The sequence below is a fragment of the Budorcas taxicolor genome, chromosome 11 (genome assembly GCF_023091745.1).
Source record: "Budorcas taxicolor isolate Tak-1 chromosome 11, Takin1.1, whole genome shotgun sequence".
Classification (NCBI taxonomy): Eukaryota; Metazoa; Chordata; class Mammalia; order Artiodactyla; family Bovidae; genus Budorcas; species Budorcas taxicolor.
In genome coordinates, this window is record NC_068920.1 from 39,627,509 (window position 1) to 39,654,303 (window position 26,795).

The window sequence follows — 26,795 nt, forward strand, 5'->3', positions numbered from 1 at the left end:
CTTTTAGGGAACTTCGGAGCCAGCGTTTCCTGGGGCTTGTGTTCACTGAGGCTGGGAACCTCAGCTCTCCTTATTTGACCTCTCTCGCAGCTTTCTCGCCCCGGGCAGTGTGGTCTCCTTAGAGGCTGTGGAAAGAAAGCATGTCTACAAATACTTTCTTCTACCTGATTCTTTCAATCTGTTAATAAGATAATTTTATATAGGAATAGTATATCAAATATATTTTAAAACTTAAAAAGAACTGAGGAAGACCTTTTGAATGATTATGGACACACACACACAAATTCACATACAATTCTGGACATTTTGAAGGTACTGACGAAATAGTTATTGAATTTATTAAAGATTTTCCCCTCAAATCGGAGGAGGAAAGCAAATGCTGTTGCTTGGAGAAGCCTTTATTTAAAATTCTTTAACACACAAGATCCTCAAAGAATAATAACACTATTGTGTCTGATGGAAAAACAGGTATTTGAGAATTGGATTCTGGTACAAAAAGAAGTGTGCATTTCATTGTCCATGTCTTACCTGCAGTCGAAAGCAGAGAGTTTCTATAGCTTAGTTATTCATTCAGATATTGGTCCATTCATTTGCTTTTGTTAAGTGATCCCCCGTGCCGGGCCAGGCAGGCTCCCAGGCATCGGGCTAACATGGTAAAGGAGGGTCTGCCCACATGGAGCTTACCGTCTTTGAGAAGGACAGTCTATTAAAGAAATAATTTACAATCAAGTGATATGAGTGCTGTCACAGGACACCCTGGGTACATTGGGAGCACGGAGCAGGGTAACAGAACCATGTGGGGGCAGGGGTATAGAAAACAGAAGGGTCACACAGGAGGCTGGAGGCAAAACGAGGCTGAAGAAAACAGCCCCAAACTACACTGAGCAGCGGAAGCAAAGGGAGGGCCTAAGGGCAGGGGGCATTTCTGCTTCTGGCTGACGTCCTTGGGCATCACTGCCTTGACCTTTGGTAAAGGATGGAGATGATGGTGAAGGTCAAGAAGATCACGCTGGCCACGCCTCCGATCAGCAGGCCCAGGACGCTGCTGTGCACCTGAATGGCCTGACATCGCTCCCCCGTGTAGAAGAAGGCGTGACCTGAGACGCACCTGGGGAGACAGGACAGAGGGGAGGGTGGGAACCACATAAGCCCCCAGGGCTTCCTGACCAAGAGACCGACTCAGCGACAACAGCTTTGTTAAGAGCATTTGCATTCGTTAACCCCCATTTCTTGGCTTTGCTAATTGGAATTTGGTTACCGAAGATGTTGACTCTAACTACCGGGAATTCTGTAGTATTGTATCAATGTATCTGCACATTTGGAATTATCTCAAAATAAAAGTTTAACAAAGAAGAAACAAAGTGGAGATCAAAAAATGCTGAGAAGGGAACTTCCTGGTAATCCAGTGGTTAGGATTCTGCACTTTCACTGCAGAACAGGTTCTGCATTGGGTTGGATCCCTGGTCAGAGAACTAAGATCCCACATGTCACAGAGTGTGGCCAAGAAAAAAATTTAGTAATTAAAGAAAATTTTCTTTACTATTAAAAAAAAAGGAAAAAATAATACAAAAATCCATGATGAATAAAAAAGTCAAAGTTTAAAGAAAAAAAAGAGGTGAGAAGAAATGTTAATATTTTGAATGTATCAGACCAGCTCCCACATCTGCTACTACTGTGTCAAATGAAAGTGATGCTTCTGTCATCCCATACATCGTTTTATGAAATATTTTATACAAGTAACAAGCATTATCAAGAGAACTATTAAATGTAACTAAGTACAAACAGTCAGACCTGGATGCAGGTCCCAGCTCCAACATTTACAGACAAATTACTTATGTCTCTAAGTTTCAAATTTCTTATGCCATAAAGGAAGGGACTTTATGTCACAGGGTGGCTGTGAGGAATAATTCAGATCATGAATACATACTGCTTGGGGAAGCACACGACATACAGTAAGCAGCCCCCAAATATCAGGTATTTTTATTACTATCATTGAAAACATAACTATGATTATGGGACGAACTAGTGGACAGTAGAAATAATCATAATTAATAACTCATAATAATATCTGTAGTCAGGGAAGATTTAAGCTTGGTCCTGAGTCTCACTGTGATAGAGCATGGAAGCTAAAAGCTCTGGGTCACTTTCAGGACCAAGGAGGAGAGTTCAAAATTCCAACAACATTCAAGCTGTTGTTGACGATGCCCCAGAGGAGATTCAGGACTCTTCTGCTCTGGCAGGACCCTTGCTCTGCCAGTCAATTCGGGGCACAGCCTCGAAGTCAAGAGCAGCCACAGTTGACCATCTGATGCTACGGACGCCTGACCTGAGACTGTGACTTCTAGCAGGGTAAGAAGACATGGGGCTCCTCTCTGCCACCCCTCACCTGTGCCCCCCCCATCACCCCGACCACAGAGCCTACCTGCAGCTCACCATGCCCTTCACGTTCACGCAGATACCCTCGTTTTGACAAGGGTTTGGGTCACACGGGTCTCTGAAGTACTGTGGCCAATTGTGGTCCTCCAAGGGGCCCGTGTTGTCCACTGACCGCTTCTGTCGGCTGCTCTGCCCCTGGTCCAGGCTGCTCGGGAGGGCTGTCTCTAAGAGGGCCTTTCTCAAATCTTCTGAGGTCTGCTGCTCCTGGCCATGGAGAACAAGGCCTTGGGGGCTCAGCCTGCTGTTTTCAACTTGAACTTCAGTCTGGTTAAGATGGGTGATATCTTGAGGAAATAGACAAAGAAACATGAGGGCAACAATGCACTTCCACTCCCGGAGAAAGTCCCTGGGCCGCGTCCATCTCTCTTGGACCTCACCTTTAGTGACACAGGAAAGTGGCTTTGAATCCAGCAGATTTTTTTCATGTCAGCTATTTATTTTTTTATTGATGTATATAGCTGACAGATATTATATTAGTTTTAAGGTGTTCAGCATAGTAATTTGACATTTTTATAGATTACACTCCCCATAGGTGAAGGTGAAGTTGCTCAGTCGTGTCCGACTCTTTGCGACCCTGTGGACTGTAACCTACTAGGCTTCTCCGTCCATGGGATTCTCCAGGCAAGAATACTGGAGTGGATTGCCATTTCCTTCTCCAGGGGATCTTCCCAACCAAGGGATAGAGCCCGGGTCTCCCGTATTGGAGGCAGACGCTTTAACCTCTAGGCCACCAGGGAAGCCCTAAGGTTATTATAAATATTGACTATATTCCCTATGTTGTACATTACGCCCTTGTAATTTATTTCATACATAGTAGTTTGTACCTCTTAATCCCCTCCCCCTAATTTGTCCCTTCCTCTACTACTCTGGTTCTCTATATCTGTAAGTTTGTTTTATTATATTTGTTCATTTCTTTCGTTTTTCAGATTTCACATATAAGTGAAAACATAGAATATTTGGCTTTCTCTGACTGATTTCATTAAGCATAATACTCTCCAAGTCCATCCATGTCGTCACACATGGCAAGACTTCGTTCTTTTTATGCTGTGTTTATTTTTTAAAGTAGTCCAATCATGGTTTTATTTATTCTGACTTAAAAAAAGAAGCATAACGTGAGCATGGATAGACTGATTGAGACTACACTGAAGTCAGTCTGAAAACTGTCACATTTGATTAATTATGCAAAAAGATGGCACTAAAATTGTAGTTTCTTCCAAGGACAGTTAAAATCAAGATAGAAATCTTTGAAAAAAAATGAGTAAAACGTTCCCTTAGAGCACATCTATTTTTTAACCTAGTTGCCCCCCAGAATATCCCCACCTTTCATGAGCTGCTTAAAAATCCATGTAGAATCAGTAGAACACCCAGAACATAGGATTACATATTCAGGAAAGCCAGCAAAATACCTTCAAAGTCCACAAAAATTATAAGGTCATCATTTTTAAGGAAGCTTCTCCTTTTCAGCATTTGGTGGGAGATGACAGCATTCCAACCCCAGTCAATGCTTCTGAAACAGTGACAGCTGTTGTCATAGGACCCCACGACTGAGGGCCTGTCCCAGATGACGGAGCCATTTATAGCTGCACAGTTACAGATAACAGAAAGTCACATCATCGCTTTAGCTTTCACTTTCCATTTGTCTTTGATGAGTATAGAGAGTTTTGCGGGATTTTTTTTTAATTAAAATATAATTGACTTACAATGGTGTGTTAATTTCTACTGTACAGCAAAGTGAGTCAGTTATACATGTATGTATATAAACATTTTTTAAACATTCTTTTCTATTATGGTTTATCATAGGATACTGAATATAGTTCTCTGTACTATACAGTAGCACCTTGTTTATCCATAAGGGCTTTGTTAATCAGAAAAAAATGTGTTGGAAAGAAATCAGGTTATTTACTTTTTCCAGGAGAATTAAAACTGAGAATTGGGAGAGGGAGGAGCGGAGAACCACTGCTCTGAAGGGTCATGGCCCACTCCTGAGTGACTTCCTCAATGAAGGGGAAGAAACAGCTATATCATCTTCCTTTCAAGGCTTACGTCTCTTCTTTTGAAAAAAGCAATAATAATAACTTGCCCGTTCCTTTGTTATGCAAATTTGCTTCCTAGACATACTGGCAATCAGTAATATTTTAGGAGTCAGTGCATCAGTTCAGCACAGAGCCTCACAAATTCTGAGTATTTAATAAATGACTAGCAGGATCTGTCTTCTCGGACTGAGCTCAGTGAAGCAGAATCTGCCTGATTTGCTTGTATTCTAAGGAACTGGCACAGAATTTGGCACATTGCAAATCCTGACTAGATGCGCGATGGATGAATTTATGAACACGAGAGAAAATGACATTGAAAATTTTAATTTACCTAGAAAAACGAAGTTGTTACTAAAGGGGAAAAGGAGTAGGGGGGATAAATTGGGAGTTTGGGATCTGCAGCTACAAACTACTGTATATAAAATAGATTAACAGGAAAGTCCTACCGGATGACACATGGAACTAAATTCAACAGCCTATAATAATCCATCAGAGAAAAGAATATGAAAAAGAATATATATGTATGAGTGAATCACTCTGCTGTACACCAGAAACTAACACAACATTGTAAATAAACTGTGCATCAATTAAAGAAAAAATAAAAATTTAACTTAATGCTCCAACATGATGATATTTTTAAAGTTTATTTTAAATTGGAGGATAATTGCTTTATAATGTAAATTGCTTTACAATGTCGTGTTGGTTTCCGCTGTACAACGTGAATCAGCCAGTATATAAGTATATAAGTATACATATATCCCCTCTCTCCCAATCCCCAAACCCAGCCCTCCAGGCCATCACAGAGCTCCTGGCTGAGCTCTCTGTGCTATACAGCAGCTTCCCACTAGCTCTCTATTTCGGGCATGGTAGTCTTAGTAGCAGCAGCAGCAGCAGCAGTGGATATACCAATATGTGCCCAAGGAGGAAGTGTGAGAAGAAAGTTAATTTCTCCTACACAGACAGGAACCGTATCGGTTGGCCTTTCCAGGTGGAGGAGCAGTTCTTCCAACCGCCTACCTGTAGATGTCTGGGTCTTGGAGGTAGTAAACACCATGCTGGAGGACATTCTCTTCCTGACATCGGCTTCTTGGTCGAGTATTGTCATGATCACCTGTCTGTTCTCCACTGGCCACTCAAGGACAGCATCGTTCTCTCCACTGCACAGGTGAAAGGTGAGTCCCAAGTACCCAGAGCTCCCAGAGCTCGTTCTGCCCTGAGGATACAAGGTCAACCCCAGACCGTAGCCCTCTGAATTATAGAATCGAGGGCTCTGGAGTTTGTCCCCTTTCACCGTGTTCTGCAGGACCTGGGAGAAATTCCGGACTGTCCAAACCCCCGTGGGGCATGGGGTTTCCGTCAGAGTGATGTCGTCCAAGTAAATTCCCCCACTCGAGTTCTGGGGGTCACCTTTTGTGCCCTGGAAAAGGTAGCGAAACTTCTTTTCCTCTCTGAATGTCACATGGGCAATTTTCCAATTGTGGTCAAAATCTCCTGAGGATAGAGAATAAAATTGGTGACAACTGTGGCCAACATTTTTGGAGCAGTCTTTCGAGCCTGGTACTGTGGCAAGCGCTTTGCATGAATGATCTCATGTAATCTTCACAAATGAACACAGGAGAGATCTGCTATAAACTTGTTAAGGAATGTTTCCAAAGTCACATGTCTGATATGGGAAAACAGCTAAACAAGAAAGAAAGCAAAAAAGGACCCACTCTGATTTATCATGAAAATCTTTATCATGAATTTGTTTTCCATTATTATTTCATTCTGCAGGTTCTTTCCCCTGGTACAAATGCACCATATCCCTTAATATTAGCACTGCATGCTCCAAACATTTGATAAGACAGAAGTCAAAAGATGGCAATTTCACATGTCCGTATTTACAATCCTTATAACACAGCAAATTCTCGCCTCTTAAAGGGCACCTACCTGTCATCCCTCCATTTAATAAAGATGCTCTGTAAATTTCAGCCAGAAAAGTGAACTCCTCAAAACCATTATTTGTAGCATTTTCTACTCACAGAGTGGCCTGAGTAGAGATAATCTGGGCCCCTGTTCTTCTGAGTAGTCTTTTACAAAGGAAGCCTCCTCCCTTCAAGAGCAGCAGCTTATGGGGACTTTTCTGGTGGTCCAGTGGTTAAAACTCCATGCTTCCGCTACAGAGGGCATGGGTTCAATCCCTCGTTGGAAAACTAAGATCCCTCATACTCGGAGGCATGGCCAAAATATTAAAAAGTATATAAATAAAACCAACATTGACTGGCTTTTGGGACTTCCCTGGCAGTCTAACAGTTAAGATTCCACTCTTCTAATAAAGGAGGCATGAGTTTGATCTCTTGTCAGAGAAATAAGGTCCCACAAGTCCCATGGCACAGCCAAAAAAAATGTTTTTTTACGAAAGAGCAGCCACTTCTTCTGGAAGTACAGAGAATGCTTCCTTTACCTGGACTCCTCATTTAAATTGAGAAATTCTTTGCTGAATGAAAAAAATAGAAAAACACATTTTTCCCTCTCTGTTTATGAATGAACCACCACCACAATAAAATGAATGTAAGTACTTAGCTTTTATAATCCTGGATCCTGATTTTCAGTCAGATTGCTCTCACATCCCCCTAACTACCTTGGCATTTTATTAATATGATTTTCGCGATCTTTTCATAGAAATACACAAAATATCACTTAGGAATATATAAATGATTTTTAATGAAGTTAATGTATATGAATGGCTTACTTTCCACCAAATTCATGAGTAGGTTTCGAGGTACTTCAGTGTATTAAATAATGGTATCCTTCACTTTGCTGAAACAGATGCAGAAACAGCTGTGGTCCACTATCTAACCACGTTCTTTCCCTCAGCATCAATTCCTGCTTCCTTTAACCTTCCAGTCTCCACCCTTGAATCACCAGTTTTCTCTGTCCTGGCTTTCTCCAAAGTTCCAGAGAAAACTGGATTTTTACATTCCAATTGTTTCCTTTCTTCTTTCCCTGATTGGCCTCTTACAATAGTATAGTTCACCCTCACCTGAAACCGCAGCTTTTGAATGGTTAAAGCATCCATTGAGTGGTTAAAGCATGCCAGGCATTATGCATTTGGGAGACAAGAAGGGAAGCCAAGGAAAAGGAGGAGGAGACAGAGGAGAGGAAGACTGGGAGGATGTGGAGGAATGGAGACGGGCAGGAGGATGGAAAGGGCGGGGGAGGGGAAGGAGGGCAAAGAGCACAGTCCTGGGTGTGAAGCCCAATCAGTCCCCGCAGGACGCCTCCAGGTACCTTGAAAGGTCTTCACCTTGACCAGCTTGCGCACGTTGCCAGTACTGTCATCCCTCCTGATCCAGATGACCAGTCTGTCTGAAGGGCTGCCTGACATTCTATAGAAAAACTGCAGGCATTGCTGCTTCCTCTTTGGGTAAAGAATCCGAGACTCCAACATGGCCGCCTCCTCCGCTGCCCCGAAGCTGGTGTTCAAGTACATGAAGTAGCCGGCGCCTATGGACAGAGGACCCCAAAGTCCCATCTCTGCCCATCCACACCCCCGGCTTCCCTCAGCCCAGGTAAGGTGACAACAGTGAGCCCCGGCCCTTATCCAGGCAACAAAGGCTAGAGCTCTTTGGGGAAAATCGAAAGGTTGTTTGTCAGTAAATACAGTTCGACAGAACTGCTGGTCGAAGCCGTAGCACTCCACTGTCTCTTTTTGATCACCTTTGTTCCCAAAGCTAGGGAATGTACAACTTTGACTTAAGGAAATACAGGGTTTAAGCAAAGTTTGATGGAATTTAGTGTCTATGAGATGAATTCCATCTTCTTCATTAAGTTTGTTGTTAAAGAGTCATCCCAAGGAAAAGAGCTGGCCTCCTAGTTATGTCAAAAACTGTGGGATTCAAAGTTTTAAGGGTTGGATTTTACATATTCACAATGATAAGGATTCAGTTTCAACCTTTTCTAGCCTAATAACTGGGTGTAGATAGTAGTAAAGAATCACCTTTCCTATGTTGAAAGAAGAGGCATTCAAGGCATGTTAGGGACCAATTGAAGGTTTCTCCTGAATGGAAAGAAAGCCTTGGAAGGACACTTAAAATAGGAGGTAAAGGGTCTATATTTGTGCCAGAGGTTGGGTTCACCCAACTCAGGTATCTCAAAATTCTCTCCCTTCAAACAGGCAAGTGGCTAAACACATACATCACTTGGAAAACCAGCTCACTTCTTCAAAGTCAAGGGCAATGAACAATTCTCACATATAAAGAAGTCATTTAAACTTACTCCAGTAGTCATGTATGGATGTGAGAGTTGGACTATAAAGAAAGCTGAGTGCCAAAGAACTGATGCTTTTGAACTGTGGCCTTGGAGAAGACTCTTGAGAGTCCTTGGACTGCAAGGAGATCCAACCAGTCCATCCTAAAGGAAATCAGTCCTGAATATTCATTAGAAGGACTGATGCTGAAGCTGAAACTCCAATACTTTGGCCACCTGATGTGAAGAACTGACTCAATGGAAAAGGCCCTTATGCTGGGAAAGATTGAAGGCAGGAGAAGGGAACAACAGAGGGTGAGGTGATTGGATGGCATCAGCGACTCAATGGACATGAGTTTGAGTAAGCTCCGGGAATTGATGATGGACAGGGAAGCCTGGTGTGCTGCAGTCCATGGGGTCACAAAGAGTCGGACGTGACTGAGCGACTGAACTGAACTGAACTGAACTGAATACTCAACCTCTTACCAAATGCTCCACTCAGAACATTTCACCAAGTAAAAAGGAAGTGAACATCTGGTACAGTTCTGCATTCTGTGACACTATAAATCCCTGCTTCATCCTGCCTCATACATGGGGCACATGCCTTCCTCATTGACTGCAAGCAATAATGTTTAAATAAGCTTTCCACAAAGCTGAAAAATACAGTAATGGCTTTACTATTTCATCAGGGAAAATTATATTTTCCTGTATGTTCTTCTCAATACTTGATCTTACAAGCCTGAGACTTACGTGTTGTGAATTGCCGAGGGCTTGGGTTAAGATAAACAAGAGCTCACAGGTCTAAGAAGGTGTCTAGGTGGTCCTTGATCAGGAATGCCACCAGGCAAAGTCAGAAGTGTGAAGTGCAAATTCAATAACTCAGATCGGGGAGTTAGGAGACCTGAATTCTTGCCCTGATGCTGCCACTGACTGGGTGTGCACTCATCTCTCTGGGAATTGAGAAGTGGGAAGTGGCTTCTATCCTTCAAGCTCTTTGGGTCTATGCATCTACCCAAATAATGCAGTGCTCTCTAGCAGAGGAAACCTGGTCCCATTAAGTGCCTCCTGTGGAAGAAGCATAGTGGCTGATCAAGTTAACCTGATAGTTTTTCAAGATCATTCTTCTGGGTCGTGGTCCATTCCTTTCCTACTAAAGTGCTAGAATAGTCAGTCAGCAGATTCTTCTCACACAGAGATCACGTTTCTGTTTAGCTGGAACTTGCACGTTAACCTAGTAGCAAGCCTACAGGAGAGATTAGATTAGAGGCTACAATGGGGATTGAGAGAGAACTTCAGGTATAAACCACCCTTTGGACACTGGAGATTATACATTTAATAATCTGATATGTGACAGAGACTTTCACCCTCTATCAAGGTGGGAGGAAGAGGGGCCATGGTTTACAACCTCTGACAGTCCCCCTGGTGGCCTGGTATCTTGGTGATAAGCTGGGTTCCTTCTGTGAAGGAACTCTAACCAACAGTCACACAGGTATGGACTAAGGGACTTGATAACAGCCCAGTCTTTAAAGGGCAATTATAATCTGTTACCCCACCTGCTTGCAAATAGGGTTGCCATGATTTCAATACCAAGCACATAATAAAAGGGTCTTAAGATAGAAATTTAAAGATAAATAGAACCTCCAGAGAAAAGGGAAAGATGGGAGGAAAAAGTAATAGGGAGTGAAGCGGCTGGTCTGCCCTTTAAGGCTCTGTATGCTTTATCTCCTTCCATGCTCACAATGAAGTATCAATAGCTTGATGGCTTGTTATTGTTATTTAGTCGCTCAGTTGCGTCCAACTCTTTGTGACCCCATGGACCCCAGGCTCCTCTGTCCATGGGATTCTCCAGGCAAGAATACTGGAGTGGGTTGCCACTTCCTTCTCCAAGCTTGATGGCTTACAAAAGCCAAAAGACTTAACAGCAGCAACAAAAACAACTTCTTGTGGTCACAATTAGCCAGATGGTGCCAGATTTTAAACCCAGGTCTCCCCTGATTTTATGGCTTTTTTTTTCACTGCACAAATCATGTGTAGGAACTATCTGAAGTTATGCTATTCATTATGGTGGCTACCAAACATGCATGCTGATCAATCATTTGAGCTGTGGTCAGTCCAAAGTGAAATGTGCTTTAAGGAAAAAACACCACCAGAATTTCAAATACTCACTATAAAAAAGGGTGCAGTACCTCATTAATAGCTTTTATATTGATTACACATTGAAATGCTAAGATTTTGGATATACTGGATTAAATAAAATATATTATTGAAGAGACTCTTTTGTTTCTTCTTATGTGACTGTTAGAAAATTTTACATTACATATGTGGTTCACATTGTAGTTCTATTGGAGGGCACTGCTCTAGAGACATTACCCTAATTTACAAACTTTCATCCTTTTTTTTTAATTGAAATTTTTTTATTGAAGTATAGTTGATTTACAGTGTCATAATAGTTTTAAGTATGCAGCACAATGATTCAGTTTTATATATATAAACTGAATTTAGTGATTCAGTTTTATGTATATATATGTATATTATATATATGTATATACTACAACTCTCCCTTATAAGTTATTACAAAATAATGAGTATAGTACCCTGCACTACACACTATTGTATATAAAATAGACAATCTGTAAGTACAAAGTTGTATCTTATCAACCATCTGTCTGTATCAGTTTTGTTATTGCTTATCTTTCTTTTGCATGTCCAGAACCTGGATGCTTTCTATTGAGTTAATAATAAAGATATGAGAAATGTTCTTTGTCCTCATTTAGAGTGTCAGGTTTGATAACAAACATTCCTACTGAAGCAAAACCTGCGGCTGCCGTTACCCCTTGAATCTGGTGGGCCACCTCAGCGTAGCTCCTCGCTGCCTTTACTGACCTGTGCATTGTCCCGCCAAGGTGTGATCCGCTTGTCCAGGCTGAGTATTGTCCTCATGGACCCAGTCAGTGTCATCTCTGGTACCCTGAATCATCCCACAGATGTTTGCCTTCTCAAAATCACAATGGTCCAAAAAGGTATGAGTTGTGGCTGCAAATGATATTTTTGTCACCTGGTTAAACACTTGAGGCATACAAAAAGAATGTGTCTCAGAAGACTAGTGAAGCCACTTTGGACGACTCCTCTCTGAGGATTAGATGGCTCTAGGAGCCACTAAGCCCGACAAAGAATTCTGCAAGATGCAAAATACTTTCAAGCCTGTAACTATCTTGAGCTTTACGTGATGATGCATCCTTCAGAAGGAAGCCAAAGAAGAAGGACAATTCCAGCTCCTTTCATTGGTCCAATACTCTCATTTCATAAAACGCAACTACATAATTGATTTTCGTAACCATTCTGTCAGGTAGGTGTTGTATTTTTTTCTAAGGAGAGAGAAACTAAGTTTATGTAGTCTGTGCATTTCCCTTAATGAAATGGACAGGAAATCACGAAATTAACACAAAGGAAAATGTACAGAAAACCTATAAGGTCAATGGGGGTACCCAGTCTTCAGACTCAGAGGTACTCACTGCAGTTGTACATTCGGTTCAGCCTCTCCAAATCAATGGCACTGAAATCCATACGCTGCCCAATGATGGAGTTAAACTCAGGGATCTTGGCCGTGATGGTAGGGACACTATCATTCTTGTTAAACGAGAGAGGCCGGTAGTGCATCAGAGACTCGTAATCATAGGGTGTGTTGAGGTCTGTGATGAAGTTGTCATCATAGGTATTAAAGTTGTGCTGGTAACCTGTCAGGAAGGGAGTCCATAGGTCCTGAGTAGTCATGCCATTTCTCTATCCTACCCTTTGACTAGGTACTCAAGCAGAGACCAAAAAGGGGAGGGGGCAGAATAAAATTTCTTTAAGTATATATACACATTTAACATATTTTATAATTATATAATATATATGGAGAAGGCAATGGCTCCCCACTCCAGTACTCTTGCCTGGAAAATCCCATGGGCAGAGGAGCCTGGTAGGCTGCAGGCCATGGGGAGCCTGGTGGGCTGCCGTCTACGGGGTCGCACAGAGTCAGACACGACTGAAGCGACTTAGCAGCAGCAGCAGCATAATATATGTAATTATTATGTATTTATTAATATTTACTAATAATATTGCAATGTACTGTTGTTATTTAGCCGCTAAGTCACGTCTGACTCTTTGCAACCCATGGACTATACCCCACCAGGCTCCTCTGTCCATGGGATTTCCAGGCAAGACTACTGAGGTGGGTAGCTATTTCCTTCTCCAGGGAATATTCCCGACACAGGGATCAAACCCACATCTCCTACACTGGCAGATGGATTCTTTACCAGTGAACCACCAGGGAAGCCCTATTATAATGTATTAGAATGCTATATAATAGTATATAAAATTATTATAATGAATATTAAAGTACATGTTATATTAGTAACAAATATACACATAGAATTGGTGCTTTTAAACTGTGGTGTTGGAGAAGATTCCTGAGAGTCCCTTGGACTGAAAGGAGATCCAACCAGTCCATCCTAAAGGAGATAAGTCCTGAGTGTTCATTGGAAGGACTGATGTTGAAGCTGAAGCTCCAATTCTTTGGCCACCTGATGCAAAGAACTGACTCATTTGAAAAGACCCTGATGCTGGGAAAGATTGAAGGCAGGAGGAGAAGGGGAAGACAGAGGATGAGATGGTTGGATGGCATCACCGACTCAAAGGACATGAATTTGAGTAAACTTCAGGAGCTGGTGATGGACAGGGAGGCCTGGTGTGCTGCAGTCCATGGGGTTGAAAAGACTTGGACACGACTAAGTGACTGAACTGACTGATACACATATATAATAGTATATAATATAAAATGTATGTTGTTAAATGTATATTTAAATCAAAGTTTCATTTTTATTCATACACATGTGTGTGTATGCATAAGACTTTAAGAAAGAGAAGATAAGCTATCAAAGTGGAGGCAGATATTCCTTATGGCAGAAAAAAGGAATTTTTGAATTCAGAAAAATATTCAGGATTGATTCATCTCACTAACAGCCTAGTACCTCATCCACCAAGAGTTATACCTGGACAACTCTCCAACAAGTTAGGAAAAAGAAACCTGAGGGGCAAAGGGAAAGGTTAGCAGCTAACAAGAACATCGCATCCGATAAATCAAGGCTCACATTCTCCTTTTCCATAAAATTCCCCATGATGAAAAAAATAAAATAGGAAGAAAACAGACTTTCCTTTCAAAATAGAAAAGGAAAATATTTTTGATGAGATGAGGCCAAGGAAGAGAATATGCACTGTAAAGTGAAATGTCAAAATGAGATACCACTCACATGTCCTTTTAATCCAGCAGCCACTAGTAACTTACTGTTGTGGCTGTAGGAATGGGAAGTTTACAGATTTTTCATTTTCTCCCTAGGGAGTGACAGGAAAACTGAATGAGAATGCTCAACTCTCCCAATCATAACTTTCCACTTTCATCTCCCTCTCCCTTTTTAGCTTCCCATCCAATGGTATTTAATAATTAGAAGAAAATGTGATCACCTTTCAAAGAAATCAATGCAGGTACACTCAAGACTGGAGCACTCTGGCAGGTGGTCTCCAGATACTTTCGGAAAAGTCCGTGAACCCCTCTGATCAAAAACTTGTTTAACTATAAAACGAGAATACTGATGTTTCATCCTTCCAATTCACAAGGGTTTTGTGGGGACTTAACCCAAGAGGGATCAAAGGTAGGACTGACTGCAAGAAATAAATGACCCAAATAGGGAAGGAAGAAAGTCATTTCTTCTAGAGCACGTGGTCCTTCGATGGCAGTTAAGAGGGTAACATGATAAAAAGCATCAGAGTGGTATGAGGACTGAGGACTAAGTTCTGGGATCTCCTGGTGACTCTCAGCAGCATCTTAGGCAAGGAATTTTCAATTCACCAGCTGCTTTCCTTAACTTTCAATATAATCATTGGATTAGAAGAGATGACTTTATTCTTTATTATTCAAGGGGACTTATCAGAATGCTTTACCCAATAAATGTTTTTGATACATTTTAAAATTTAATTCAACACAGTTTTGTCATGCCTACTATTTACTGGGAGCTGTGCTAGGTGGGTGGTGGCCCCTGGAAGTGACTAGGACAGGCATGGTTTTGCCTTCAAGGAATTCGTAACAGAGGGCTTGAAGAGGAAGTGACCTTGTAAAGCAGAGATCATAGGCAAGCCTTTTATGTAAAAGGTCAGGTAGAAAATACTTTTGGCTTTGCAAGCTGTATGGTGTCTGTCACAACTACTAAACTCTACTGATAAACAGCTGAAAACCAACCATAGGTAATACATAAACAAGTGGGAGTGGCTGTGTTTCCATAAAGCTTTATTTACAAAAGCAGATATGACCCACAGGCTGTAGTTTTGTAATTTGCAGATCCCTGCTAAACCTCAGAAGTGTTCTCCTTAATGGAAAAAAACAGATTCAGAAAACACAATTCTGACTTCAGAAACAGAGATGGATTTGGAGAGAGAATTGTATTGCCAATAGAGTCTCTAAGGTAAAGTAAGGTAAGGTGAAGTCGCTAAGTCGTGTCCGACTCGTTGCGACCCCACGGACTGTAGCTTACCAGGCTCCTCTGTCCATAGGATTCTCCAGGCAAGAGTACTGGAGTGGGTTGCCATTTCCTTCTCCAGAGGATCTTCCTGACCCAGGGATCGAACCCAGGTCTCCTACATTGTAGGCAGACGCTTTACCCTCTGAGCCACCAGGGAAGCCTCTTCTTAGGTTAAATAATGAGACTGCCATCAGCTGGAGACAAGATGCAGCAAAAGTCATGAATTACCCTGAGTAATAATACTGCCATTGCTTATGATCTTAATTGGACTGAATGTCTCGCTTGAGAACATTTCTCCAGTGAGGGTAGGCAGTTTAGATATAAGGAATTACACCTGATGAAAACATAGACCAGAGATGAGCAAACATGGTGAGTCATCCACGCTCAACCCAGAGCTGAGCACATCTGCAAATTCTCCTGGCAAATGTGCAGAATCCCTCAAGAAAGGGGATTTCCTATAGCCTTTGTTGTTGTTGTTTACTCACTAAGTCGTGTCTGACTTTTGCGACCCCATGGACCGTGCACCCCATCAGTGCTTCTATCCATTGGATTTTCTAGGCAAGAATACTGGAGTGGGTTGCCATTTCCTACTCTAGGGGATCTTCCCAACCCAGGGATGAAACCAGTGTCTCCCGCATCACAGGCAGTTTCTTTATATAAAGGAAGATCTATAAATTTTATATAAAGGAAGATATATAAAGTTTCTTTTGTATAAAGGAAGATCCTTTATATAGCCTGCATGCACGCTAAATCACCAGCTGTGTCTGACTCTTTGCAACCCTGTGGACTATAGCCTGCCAGGCTCTTCTGTCCATGGGATTCTCCAGGTAAGAATACTGGAGTGGGTTGCCATGCCCTCCTCCCAGGGATCTTCCCATCCAGGGATCAAATCCACCACTCCTGCATTGCAGGTGGATTCTTTACCACTGAGCCACCAGGGAAGCCCTCATTTAGCCTAAAACCATCTTAAAAGCTCTGAGCATCATGTTCTTCAAGACCTGAAAATGCACATATTTTCTGCTTCCTCATGTCCTTTTCAGCAGAGTTAAGTATACAGAGGAGAAAGTGAGAAATTCAGGCCTCTAGCAAACACAGACAAAGTCTAAAAACCCCCTGAGCCTCATATTCTGAGATTTGGTTTTTTGACTTTTGACCTGCCCTCTTCTATCCCCTCTACTCCTTTGACTTTTGACCTGCCCTCTTCTGTCCCCTCTACTCTGGGTCTGGGTTCAGACCCAGATATAAAGCAATTAGACCTGGAGACAAGCATATGTTTTTGATCTATTATTTCATACCTGGTAATGGATTAGGGTTTTTGGTTAAGTTTTTATTGACACTGTTATAATATTGCTTCTTTTTTATGTTTCAGTTTTTTGGCCACAGGCGTGTGGGATCTCAGCTCCCTAACCAGGGGTCAGACCCGCACTCCCTGTATCGGAAGGTGAATTTTCAACCCCTGGACCGCCAGGGAAGTCCTTGGATTAGGATTTTACAAACCACATGCTTTCTCCTTCTCCCACCAGCACTCCACATTCATAAAATATCAGAATAGGAGGTGTCGAGAGGGACACGTACTATAAACCCATAGGTGCTTTTGATAGAATTAGCCATCTGTACGCCCTCCTCCTGTGAGAACCAGTGATGCACCTTCCTCCCAAGGAGCTACTTCTGGCAGAAGTCTTTTGGGGATTCACATTTTATTTTAAAGTATGGCCAGTTCTTCCAAGTTCATAAAACTATTAGAGATGCACTACCATCCATGAAGTCATACGTGAAACTGAGATCTAAATGAAACAGATAATTACAAGGCCATGATTTGCTTCATGAAAACCACGAGTGGTCATTGCTAAGGCATTTCCAATCCATTAAGGTTTCATTAAGCTATCACTGCCAAAAATAATGCTTTTCCACCTCCTGGACTAATTCCTATTTAAAAACTAAGTGTTTTCAGAAACACAGCATGAAATTTCCCCCCACCCACTGGGCAACTCTTTGACAGTAATATTTTCATGTACTCAAAAGCATTCGGCTTAGTTGTCTCAAACAAAGAAGCTAGGTAGTGTTGAAGGGAATTCAACAAAACTAAAAAACATCAGAAAATAGTAATATGTGAAATAAAACTGTGTTATCCTTTACAAAGTATGGGCTGGGGGCAAAAAAAAAAGTCACTTAGGAAGGAGAAAGAAAAGATTTATACATTTTGGTTAATCAAAACTCCAAACTATTAGCTACAGTCAACAAAATAAGTATAATTTCAACTAAAAGAGCTTTTTTTTTTTTCTAATGTAGTTGTTGTTCTATTTTTAAACATCTATCGTTGATTTGGTAGAGCACAAAAATCCTCAAGTGTCTCAAGGTTATTATACAGTTTCTACTTTCCTTAAGTTACATGAGATTTCACATCCAGAAAAAAAGGACCCTCACATCCTCAAGGATCTAGTTCATTTTACACATTAAGACAGGAAGTAGAATTTTAGATAGTTTCAGCAATAACACTGAAGCAAAACAAAAGCATCTGATTAACTTTTCAACCCCATATTGAGATGAACAACATTTCTCATTTCCTGAGACCCTTATCTGGGATCAATTATGATCAGATCAACTCAGCCCAGAGGAGAGGTCATAGTCTGAGTTCCTCCTGGAGAAACTGAAGCTCCTGTTCACACATAGGTTTGGCCTGGTCATCCCAGGGTTGATCCCAGCAAGTGATAAACATAATAGCAAATCCCACCCAACCACCTTGGGTTCATACACACCTGGAAGTATTTCATCCCACCAGATATTCACATAATCATCTCTGTCTGTCCTTGACTGCTCATGGTAAAACCCCAGAGCGTGCAAAATCTCATGTTCAACGATGGCCTTATAGTCACATCCCTGACCAATGGAGAGGTTCTGCCCCACGTGTCGGTCGCCAACCTCAGACCAGCACCTTTAGAAAGGAGAGACATTTTCTTTTAGAAAATTTTCAAGTGGCTGTAATTCCTCAGTTTCCAGAATACAAATCTGAAGGTTAGGTTTGATTTTAAGAAGAAGTTATTATTAGCCTTTTCATAAGCTAATGGTTCAACCTGCGTGACTGGTTAAAAAAGCAACATTTCCTGGAGGGATTATTATGTAGGCTTTACAAGTGACAGACCGTTATAAAAGTGGTATCTACTTAGAAGCAAATCAAACCTAATAATGCATCAGGTAAAAAGAAGGAAAAAATGGCTATTTTCTTCACCTTCACAAACCCATGGGGCATTCCAAAAAATAACGCTATTGCTTTTATACCACAAAGGTGTCTCTGAGTGGTGGCTGTGGTTGATTTATACTTTCTCCTTTACATTTTAATGACTTTTCAAATTTCCTGTAATGAGAAGGTATATGTTTTATGATTATGAAAAAGACCCTTATTAAAAATGCAAGTTCATCAAGTTCATATCTTGGGATTTTTCCCAATCTGCAGCATTATGACAGCACACAGCAGGTTGCCTAGCTTATGTCTAAAAGGCTCTAGGCAAGAAGGACCCATAAATTCCCTCAGAAAATAGTGGACTCAGGAAATGCTGTCAGATACTCTAAATTCCTCATATGCAGGCTCTTTCCCTCTTTTTCCCAATTACTTTTGTTTTTGCTCAGAAACCTGATTTTCCATCTCTATTAGCAAACCAGGAGCTGTACACAAATTGTCTCCTTGCCCCCTTTGAGTTGAGGAACAAGGCTCTATACACTGACCAGAGCTCAACAGAATGAGAGATTTACCAACTATTTTAAATGCTACCAATGAAGGGTGAGTTCCTTGGTGACAATCACATTAAATTACCTGCTATTGCTTTCCCCAAATTGCTAACATCATATATGTTCAAATGCTAATAGACTTGAATTCTACTCAAAAACGAATCTTAGTTATTTTCTAACAACTTTATTAAGGTGTAATTTACATACCATAAAATCCACCAATTTTAAGGGTACAATTCAACGATCTTTAGTAAATGTATTGAGCTATGCAAATATCACCATGTTCGCCTTGCCTCTCAGATAGTTTGCATTTCCTTACCAAGTCAGAATTTACTCTGCAAGATATCCACAATCCAGAGGAAGCATATATTATTTATCATTTTTAGCATCCCTCCCCCAAAGAAAAGTATAAGTCGTAAAATACCATAGCATTACCACTCTGAAATTTTGACTTATATTTCTGGAAGAGCCCCGTTAACCTCCAGCTTCAGAGCATCAGTATCTCCAAGGGTTTGGGGTGCTTTGGGCCAGTCATTCTTTGGAACTTCTTCCTCCCTTTTCCTCTCCCTCTAACTTAAATCTAAGAGACATCCCAATCACAGGCAATAAGAGTCCCTAGATTGATGTTTTGTTTTGTTTTTTCTACGAAAGAATTTTATTTTCAAAAGACTTTATAATTTACTATCTGTTTATCTTTTATTGAAGTATAATGTCTTTATAATGTTAGTTTCTGCTGTACAACACCACGAGTCAGCTATATGTATATATATATCCCCTCCCCCTTGGACCTCCCTCTCACCCTTCCCCCATTCCACCCATCTCGGCCACCACAGAGCACGGAGCTGAGCTCCTGTGTTATGCAGGATTTCCCCTCTCTTCCCGCTCTCCATTTGTTCCGCCTTCTCTGCCTCTCCAGTCTTCTCCCTCCGGCATCTCTCTGACGCTCAGCGCTGCTTCCCCTGACCCTTCGATTCCGGCTGTGTTAGAGACCCTGCGTCTGCACTCACCCTAGCATATTAGAGCTTTTCACTTGTTATTACCCCCACGGCCCCTCCTGCCAAGTGCGTACCTTGTGAGGTCTAAGACTCTTTTCTTTAGAAGCTAAAACGAACGCTAACTTCCTTCTTTACCTTTGTTAGTCATCCATGGGGATAAACAAAATCCCCACATTCACAACTAGACAACCAAATCCGGGCAACACCTAGAGGCTGTGATGGGAACTGCAATATGAAGAGAAACCTCCAGGTAGGTCTTTTTGTTTTTAGTTTGTATTGGACTATAGCTGCTTTACAATGTTCTGTTAGTTTCTGCTGAACAGCAAAGTGAATCCGCTATATGTATACATATATCCCCTCTTTTTGGGGGGGATTTCCTTCCCATTTAGGTCACCGCAGAGCACTGAGTAGAGTTTCCTGTGCTCGACAGTAGGTTCTCATTAGTTACATGTTTTATACATAGTATCAATAGTGTGTATATGCCAATCCCAATCTTCCCACTCATCCCATCCCCTTTTCCCCTCCTTGGTATCCCATGTTTGTTCTCTACGCCTGAGGTACATATATATAATGAAATATTACTCCACCATTAGAAAGAATGAAATTGTGCCTTTTGCAGAGGTGCAGATGGACCTAGAGACTTTCATACGTAGTGAAGTAAATCAGAAAGAGAAAAGCAAATATATAATATCACTTACATTGATAGAACTTTTCAGAAAAGTCTAGCCAACGGAGTACTAATAATCGAAAACAGTACCATCAAGAGAATGCAGCTTTAATAAACTTGATTTTTTTAAAAGGCTGTAACTTAAAACATGACCTCAACCCAGAAAAGAACTGAGATGAGTCTCCCTGGTTCCTAGAGGTATCCAAACAATGCATTCTTTATAGAGCACAATAAAAATGTGATGCCACTTTAAAAAATTCACAGTGAAATATTTGATTTTGCTTTTAGTTTCTTTCCAATTTCTTTGTTTAGTCTTTGAAAGGGATGTGTCGCTTTTTATAAATCAGAGGACGGATTTCACACTCTGTAACATTTCATACTCACCCACTAAACTCCTGAAAGATGATGTATGAGCTCTCGCCTTCATAGGGCTTGAAATCCACGCAGGACTTGAGGCGGAACATTTCAAAGGCATAGAGAATGGCTCCTTTGGCATTCAGTGCTGTAGAAATCAATAAAACTATCAATGAGCCTTAGCTAGATCTTGGATAATATATATAACCTAGAAACATAGAAACTCATGCTGCTGTATCAAATCCACTGAAGTCCATGATAAATTTTTTGATAGTAAATGTAGCCCTTGGAAACTAAAACTGACAAACCATTTGTGTATATAAACACACTAAATGTTAAATACATAATGTGTGTGTATATATATATATTTATCTACAAAATAACAATACACTTATGGTATGTGTGGCTGAACAAAATCATAAAATAATTTCCCCACTTTCTCCCTTTCATTTTCCCTCAAGCAAAAATTCTGAGTGCATTGCCTCAAGAGACCAATATGGCCGAGCAGAAGACAGAATTGACGTCACTTCTGTCTTCTGGAAAAACAGATAAATTACCTTGGAGAGAAGCAGTGAGAGTGGGGTTCCTTCCCCCAATCTAAAGAGACTCTCCCTCTTGCTGAAGAAAGACAGCGGAGAGAGGTCTGAGGGTTCTGAAATCATAAGAAGTTAAGTGTAATATTTATGCAGCTTCCCTATAGGATCCCCATGAGATGACAAGGCTAGACAGGGAGTTCTGCAGACAGCCTTAGAAAAGATTTCTGTAACCCAAGTTTGGAACCAAAGCAGCAAAAACCTATGTACCTGAGTCAGCAAGAACAGTAGATGCCTGTTAGTAACCTTTGTGGATTGATGACCAAAGATCAAATGTCACTCCTCTTGCTTAACCTGCACGTGTGCCTACCTTGGTATTGCGTAAGACAAGGACGAGGTGGAGGAGAAAGATACACCAGAGGAAAGGAGACCGTTTCTTGCTTTGTGTGTGTGTGGATTTTAACCCCATCAACTCGTTGGTTGTAGGTCTCTAAGTTAAAAATTAAGCTAAGTTCTATAAAGTTAAATTGTATTCTTGCATACTTGATTTTTGGGGATTCTCCCAAAGAGTTTATCATTTTTGGCACTTTACCATGTACTTATCTCACATTTTTCTGGTCTTTATTTAAGGAACTCTTGAGTTGGAGACTCTACACTCAGATGTCATAAAATCATATTAAGGTCATCAAAGGAAGTCATTGGAATAATTAGTAAATAAATTATAGAAACATCACACACAACAACAGCAAGAGCATGCATTAAACCTGTTCGAAGGTTTTCATGAACTTTTATGTGTTCTCATGGAGTAACTGCTTTAAATTGAAGATATGTACCCCAGACAGCTTGGTTGCCACAAAATATAAGAAAAAAGTTTGATTATAATTAAAGTCATGCTGTCTATAAGACTGTGTTGCTTTTGTTATCTTCAACCCAAATGGTGGAAACACTGAGAGTGGTGGATTTAAAAATCCCATCTCATCTGTTTGCAGGGTAGGAATACAGACGCAGACGTAGAGAGTGGCCATGTGGCCTCAGTGAGGGGAGGGAAGGGTTGCACAGATTGGGAGATTAGGACTGACATACACAAACTACCATGTGTAAAATAGATAGCTAGTGAGGGCCAATGGTGTAGCGCAAGGAGCTCAGCTAGGTGCTCTGTGATGACCTGGAAGGGTGGGATTGGGAGGGGAGGAAGAAGGGAAGTTCAGGAGGGAGGAGATATATGTATTCACACAGCAGATTCACTTTGCTGTACGGCAGAAATTCACACAACATTGTAAAGCAATTATACTCCAATGGAGAACATAACTGAGAACAATAGCACTTGTTTCTATGTAGCTCTTCTCCAGAAAAGGCGCTGGAAGCAACACTGACAAAAGTGATGGAAAATCTTGAAACACAATCTACGTCTCCTGAGAGCCGGAGCAGCCCAGCAGCTCATCAAGACTGAGCAACGCTGTCCCAGCTTCCCCTCTGCTCTGGAGTCTTCCCATCCACAGAGGATGGGCCTCCCCGACAGGCAGCGCGTCATCGTGGCTGTTGAGCCGTCAGTCAGCTGCTTGAGGTCAGCCAGTGTCCACACATGGCTTCTAATATTTATTTTATTTCCACCAACTATTATTTCCAACAATGAGCAAAATCTAACTTTTTTTCTTGAGATAGAGAAGAATAGAAAATTTTAATACCAAGGAACGAGAATGATGAACATATGAAATAAAGCCTTTTCTATTTCTCAAAAGTGTGACATGTTTGTTTTGCAACAGAAAGGGAAGAAATCAATATGCTGAAACTGGTATCCTGGTACCATATTTAGAGTTACTTAAACAGGTTGGAGAAGACTCTTGAGAGTCCCTTGGACTGCAAGGAGATCCAACCAGTCCATTCTGAAGGAGATCAGCCCTGGGATTTCTTTGGAAGGAATGATGCTAAAGCTGAAACTCCAGTACTTTGGCCACCTCATGCGAAGAGTTGACTCATTGGAAAAGACTTTGATGCTGGGAGGGATTGGGGGCAGGAGGAGAAGGGGACGACCCAGTATGAGATGGCTGGATGGCATCACTGACTCAATGGACATGAGTCTGAGTGAACTCCGGGAGTTGGTGGTGGACAAGGAGGCCTGGCGTGCTGCGATTCATGGGGTCACGAGGAGTCAGACACGACTGAGTGACTGAACTGAACTGAAACAAACTCTTATCTCCGGTGCACATTTTTCATTGCTATGATGTCAAATCGTATTTCGTTTCTGTTCTTTGTGTTGCTCTCTTGGTCTAATTAACATGTTAGTGTGTTCTGCATTTTAAAAAGCACTATTTGATATTCTGTATCTTAGACTGGTTAAGCAGCATGGATTTCCATAAGATAAAGAATCCTCAGAGCTTAGAGACTCCCTTAGATGCTGGCAGTTACTCAACTTTGAAGCTGATGACCAGGAAGAGAGGGGAGAGAGAAGAGTTCAACTCAAGGCTTCTAATGCAGAACAATTAATGTTACCCAGGTTGTCAGCCAGGATGTAAGGAATGGGGAACTTCCACCTGGTGCTCGGGTCTCTCAGGCCATTTCTGGAATTCTGCAGAAACAAAAGGCAAAGCTGACTGGGCAGCTGGTCTCCTTGGCTTCCTTTCCCCTTCTGTAAACTCCCACATCACAAACAATCTGTCACACTATTCAAACAGTCAAGTTGTCTTCAAATTATAAAAACAATAAATATTCATTATAGACAATATAGAAATTTCCAGATAAATTTTTAAGACCAAATTAAGGATGCTTGTTCCTAGAAAGAAAAGCTATGACTAACCTACACAGCGTATTAAAAAGCAGAGATATTACTTTGCTGATAAAGATCCATATAGTCAAATTTATGTTTTTTCCAGTAGTCGTATATGGATGTGAGAGTTGGACCATAAAAAGACTGAGCACCAAAGAACTGATTCTTCCTAACTGTGGTGGTTGGAGAAGGCAATGGCAACCGACTCCAGTACTCTTGCCTGGAAAATCCCATGGACTGAGGAGCCTGGAAGGCTGTGGTCCTTGGGGTCACTGAGGGTCGGACACGACTGAGCGACTTCACTTTCACTTCTCACTTTCATGCATTGAAGAAGGAAATGGCAACCCACTCCAGTGTTCTTGCCTGGAGAATCCCAGGGATGGCACAGCCTGGTGGGCTGCTGTCTATGGGGTTGCACAGAGTCAGACATGACTGAAGTGACTTAGCAGTAGCAGTAACCGTGGTGGTGAGGATTCTTGAGAGTCCCTTGGACTGCAAGTGGGTCAAACCAGTCAATCCTAAAGAAAACCAACCCTGAATGGTCATTGGAAGGACTGATGCTGAAGCTGAAGCGCCAATACTTTGGTCACCTGAAGAAGAGCCTACTCATTAGAAAAGACCCTGATGCAGGGAAAGATTGAAGGCAAGAGGAGAAGGGGATGACAGAGGATGAGATGGTTGGATGGCATCACCAACTCAATGGACATGAGTTTGAGCACACTCTGGGAGCTGGTGACGGACAGGGGAGATTGGGGTGCTGCAGTCCATGGGACTGCAAAGAGTCAGATGTGACTCAGCGATTGAACAACAACGAAAGAGACCTACATTTCCTCAAAACTGAAATAGTCACTTTCAGTATGGTGGTGGATTTCCTTCTCTCTCATTCTTCACTTCTTAGGAAAATTGGGTGGACAAGGAATTTAATAATTATAGACTCTTTTTTCTGGTCGTTAATGATTTCGTCTTTTTTTAACCAGCAACCAAAGCGGAAGTCTTTGTCCATACAAATTATGGCTGAGATTCTTTCATCTTCATAATGGTCATCTCAGGGCTGGACACAGAGCAGAGGCTCACTGTCCTGTCACAGCCAGTCCTGGGGGAATGTTCTGGTGTCCCTAGAAGGTACTCACCTGCAGGAGGATGTCCCCTTGAAAGAGGTCCAATCCTGCAGCTAGATGTGGATTTAAAAAGAGAAAGATTTGAACAAGAATTGCTAAAATGCATCTCTTATAAAATGAGTCTTTTCCATTGTTGTCTTTAGTTGTTGATCTTTATGTGGTTAAACTCTTTTTAAAACAATACGAAAATCCATTTTAATTGAACAAATGTAAATAGCTAATAATATCATATATCGTCACATCCACTGTTGCCATTTTTTGGAACAAGAAAACTTGGAAGGTATTCTGCTTAGTAAAGTAAGTCAGACAGAGAAAGACAAGTATTCTATGTTATCACTTACATGTGAAATCTAAAAAATAAAACAAACTAGTGAATAATAAAACACAAACATAGAGACACCGAGAACAAACTGTTTACCAGTGAAGATTGAAAAGGAGGTTAGGAAGGGCAAGAGAAAGGTAGGGGATAAAGAAGTACAAACTACTGTTTATAAAATAAATGTCACAAAGATACAATGTACAGCACAGGAAATGTATCCAATATCTTATAGTAACTATGAATGGAATATTATCTATAAAAATATTTGATCACTATGTTGTACATCTGAAAGGAATGTAATAGTGTAAATCAACTGTACTTCAATGAAAAAAAAGAAACCTTGTCCAAGAATCTTAAAAAGTGAGAGGTGAATTAGAAGGAAACTTTTTGGTCATCGGTATCAAAACTCTTGCACTCGAGGGATCAAAATGGGACTTCTGAGATAGGAAGTGAGGTACTAGGTGATCATTTCAAAATGAAGACTGGAAAAATGAATTTTTTATAAACAAAAATTTTGTTATATATTTCTAGAGCCACTGAATACTCACTAGTTCTAGAAAGTTCAGTCTAACCATTATTCTCTTTTCATGTTTCCATTTTTCAGAAATGCTGAAAATTCTAATGAAGCACCAATGAATAGTTCTCTCCTAAAGTTACTCAATATCATATTCTGAAAGTTAAGAGATTTTCAGCAATTCTATCACGGGGTTTTAAATTATTTAAAGATATTAATAATGGCAGAAATTACACCCACCTAAGTTGATTTCTGAAATATCCTTCTGTTCGTCAAATTCTCCATCATATACTGTTAAAAGTGGGGAGAAAATTGTTATCAGTCTTGCTGAGCAAAGAAAAGTTCAGAAACCTCTCTATGTATTTCAATTAGTTCTTACCACTTCCTTTAGAAAGGTGGTTAATCTGAAAGAAATAAATATACAGAAAAAGGATAACATATACTAGAATTAATATTTCTAAATACCCTGAAGAGCAGAACTCTACTTACCGATACAGCTGCTATGCGGGCAAAAAACAAGATGAAAGAAAGAATGCAAGCCAATCTCGTCCAAATCAT

General features: G+C 41.0%; 1 protein-coding gene across 1 annotated transcript; it reads right to left on the reverse strand.

Moving 5' to 3' along the window:
* Positions 1 to 951: 951 nt before the first annotated feature.
* MEP1A (meprin A subunit alpha) lies at positions 952 to 26,795 on the reverse strand. Its single transcript, XM_052649407.1, has 14 exons — positions 26,727 to 26,795; positions 26,617 to 26,641; positions 26,478 to 26,528; positions 25,417 to 25,457; positions 24,013 to 24,088; positions 21,020 to 21,137; positions 18,007 to 18,182; positions 12,209 to 12,430; positions 11,580 to 11,729; positions 7,740 to 7,955; positions 5,487 to 5,960; positions 3,843 to 4,016; positions 2,423 to 2,720; positions 952 to 1,108 (listed from the first exon to the last, which is right to left on the reverse strand). The coding sequence occupies exons 1-14, from the start codon at positions 26,793 to 26,795 to the stop codon at positions 952 to 954; spliced, it is 2,247 nt and encodes a 748-aa protein (XP_052505367.1).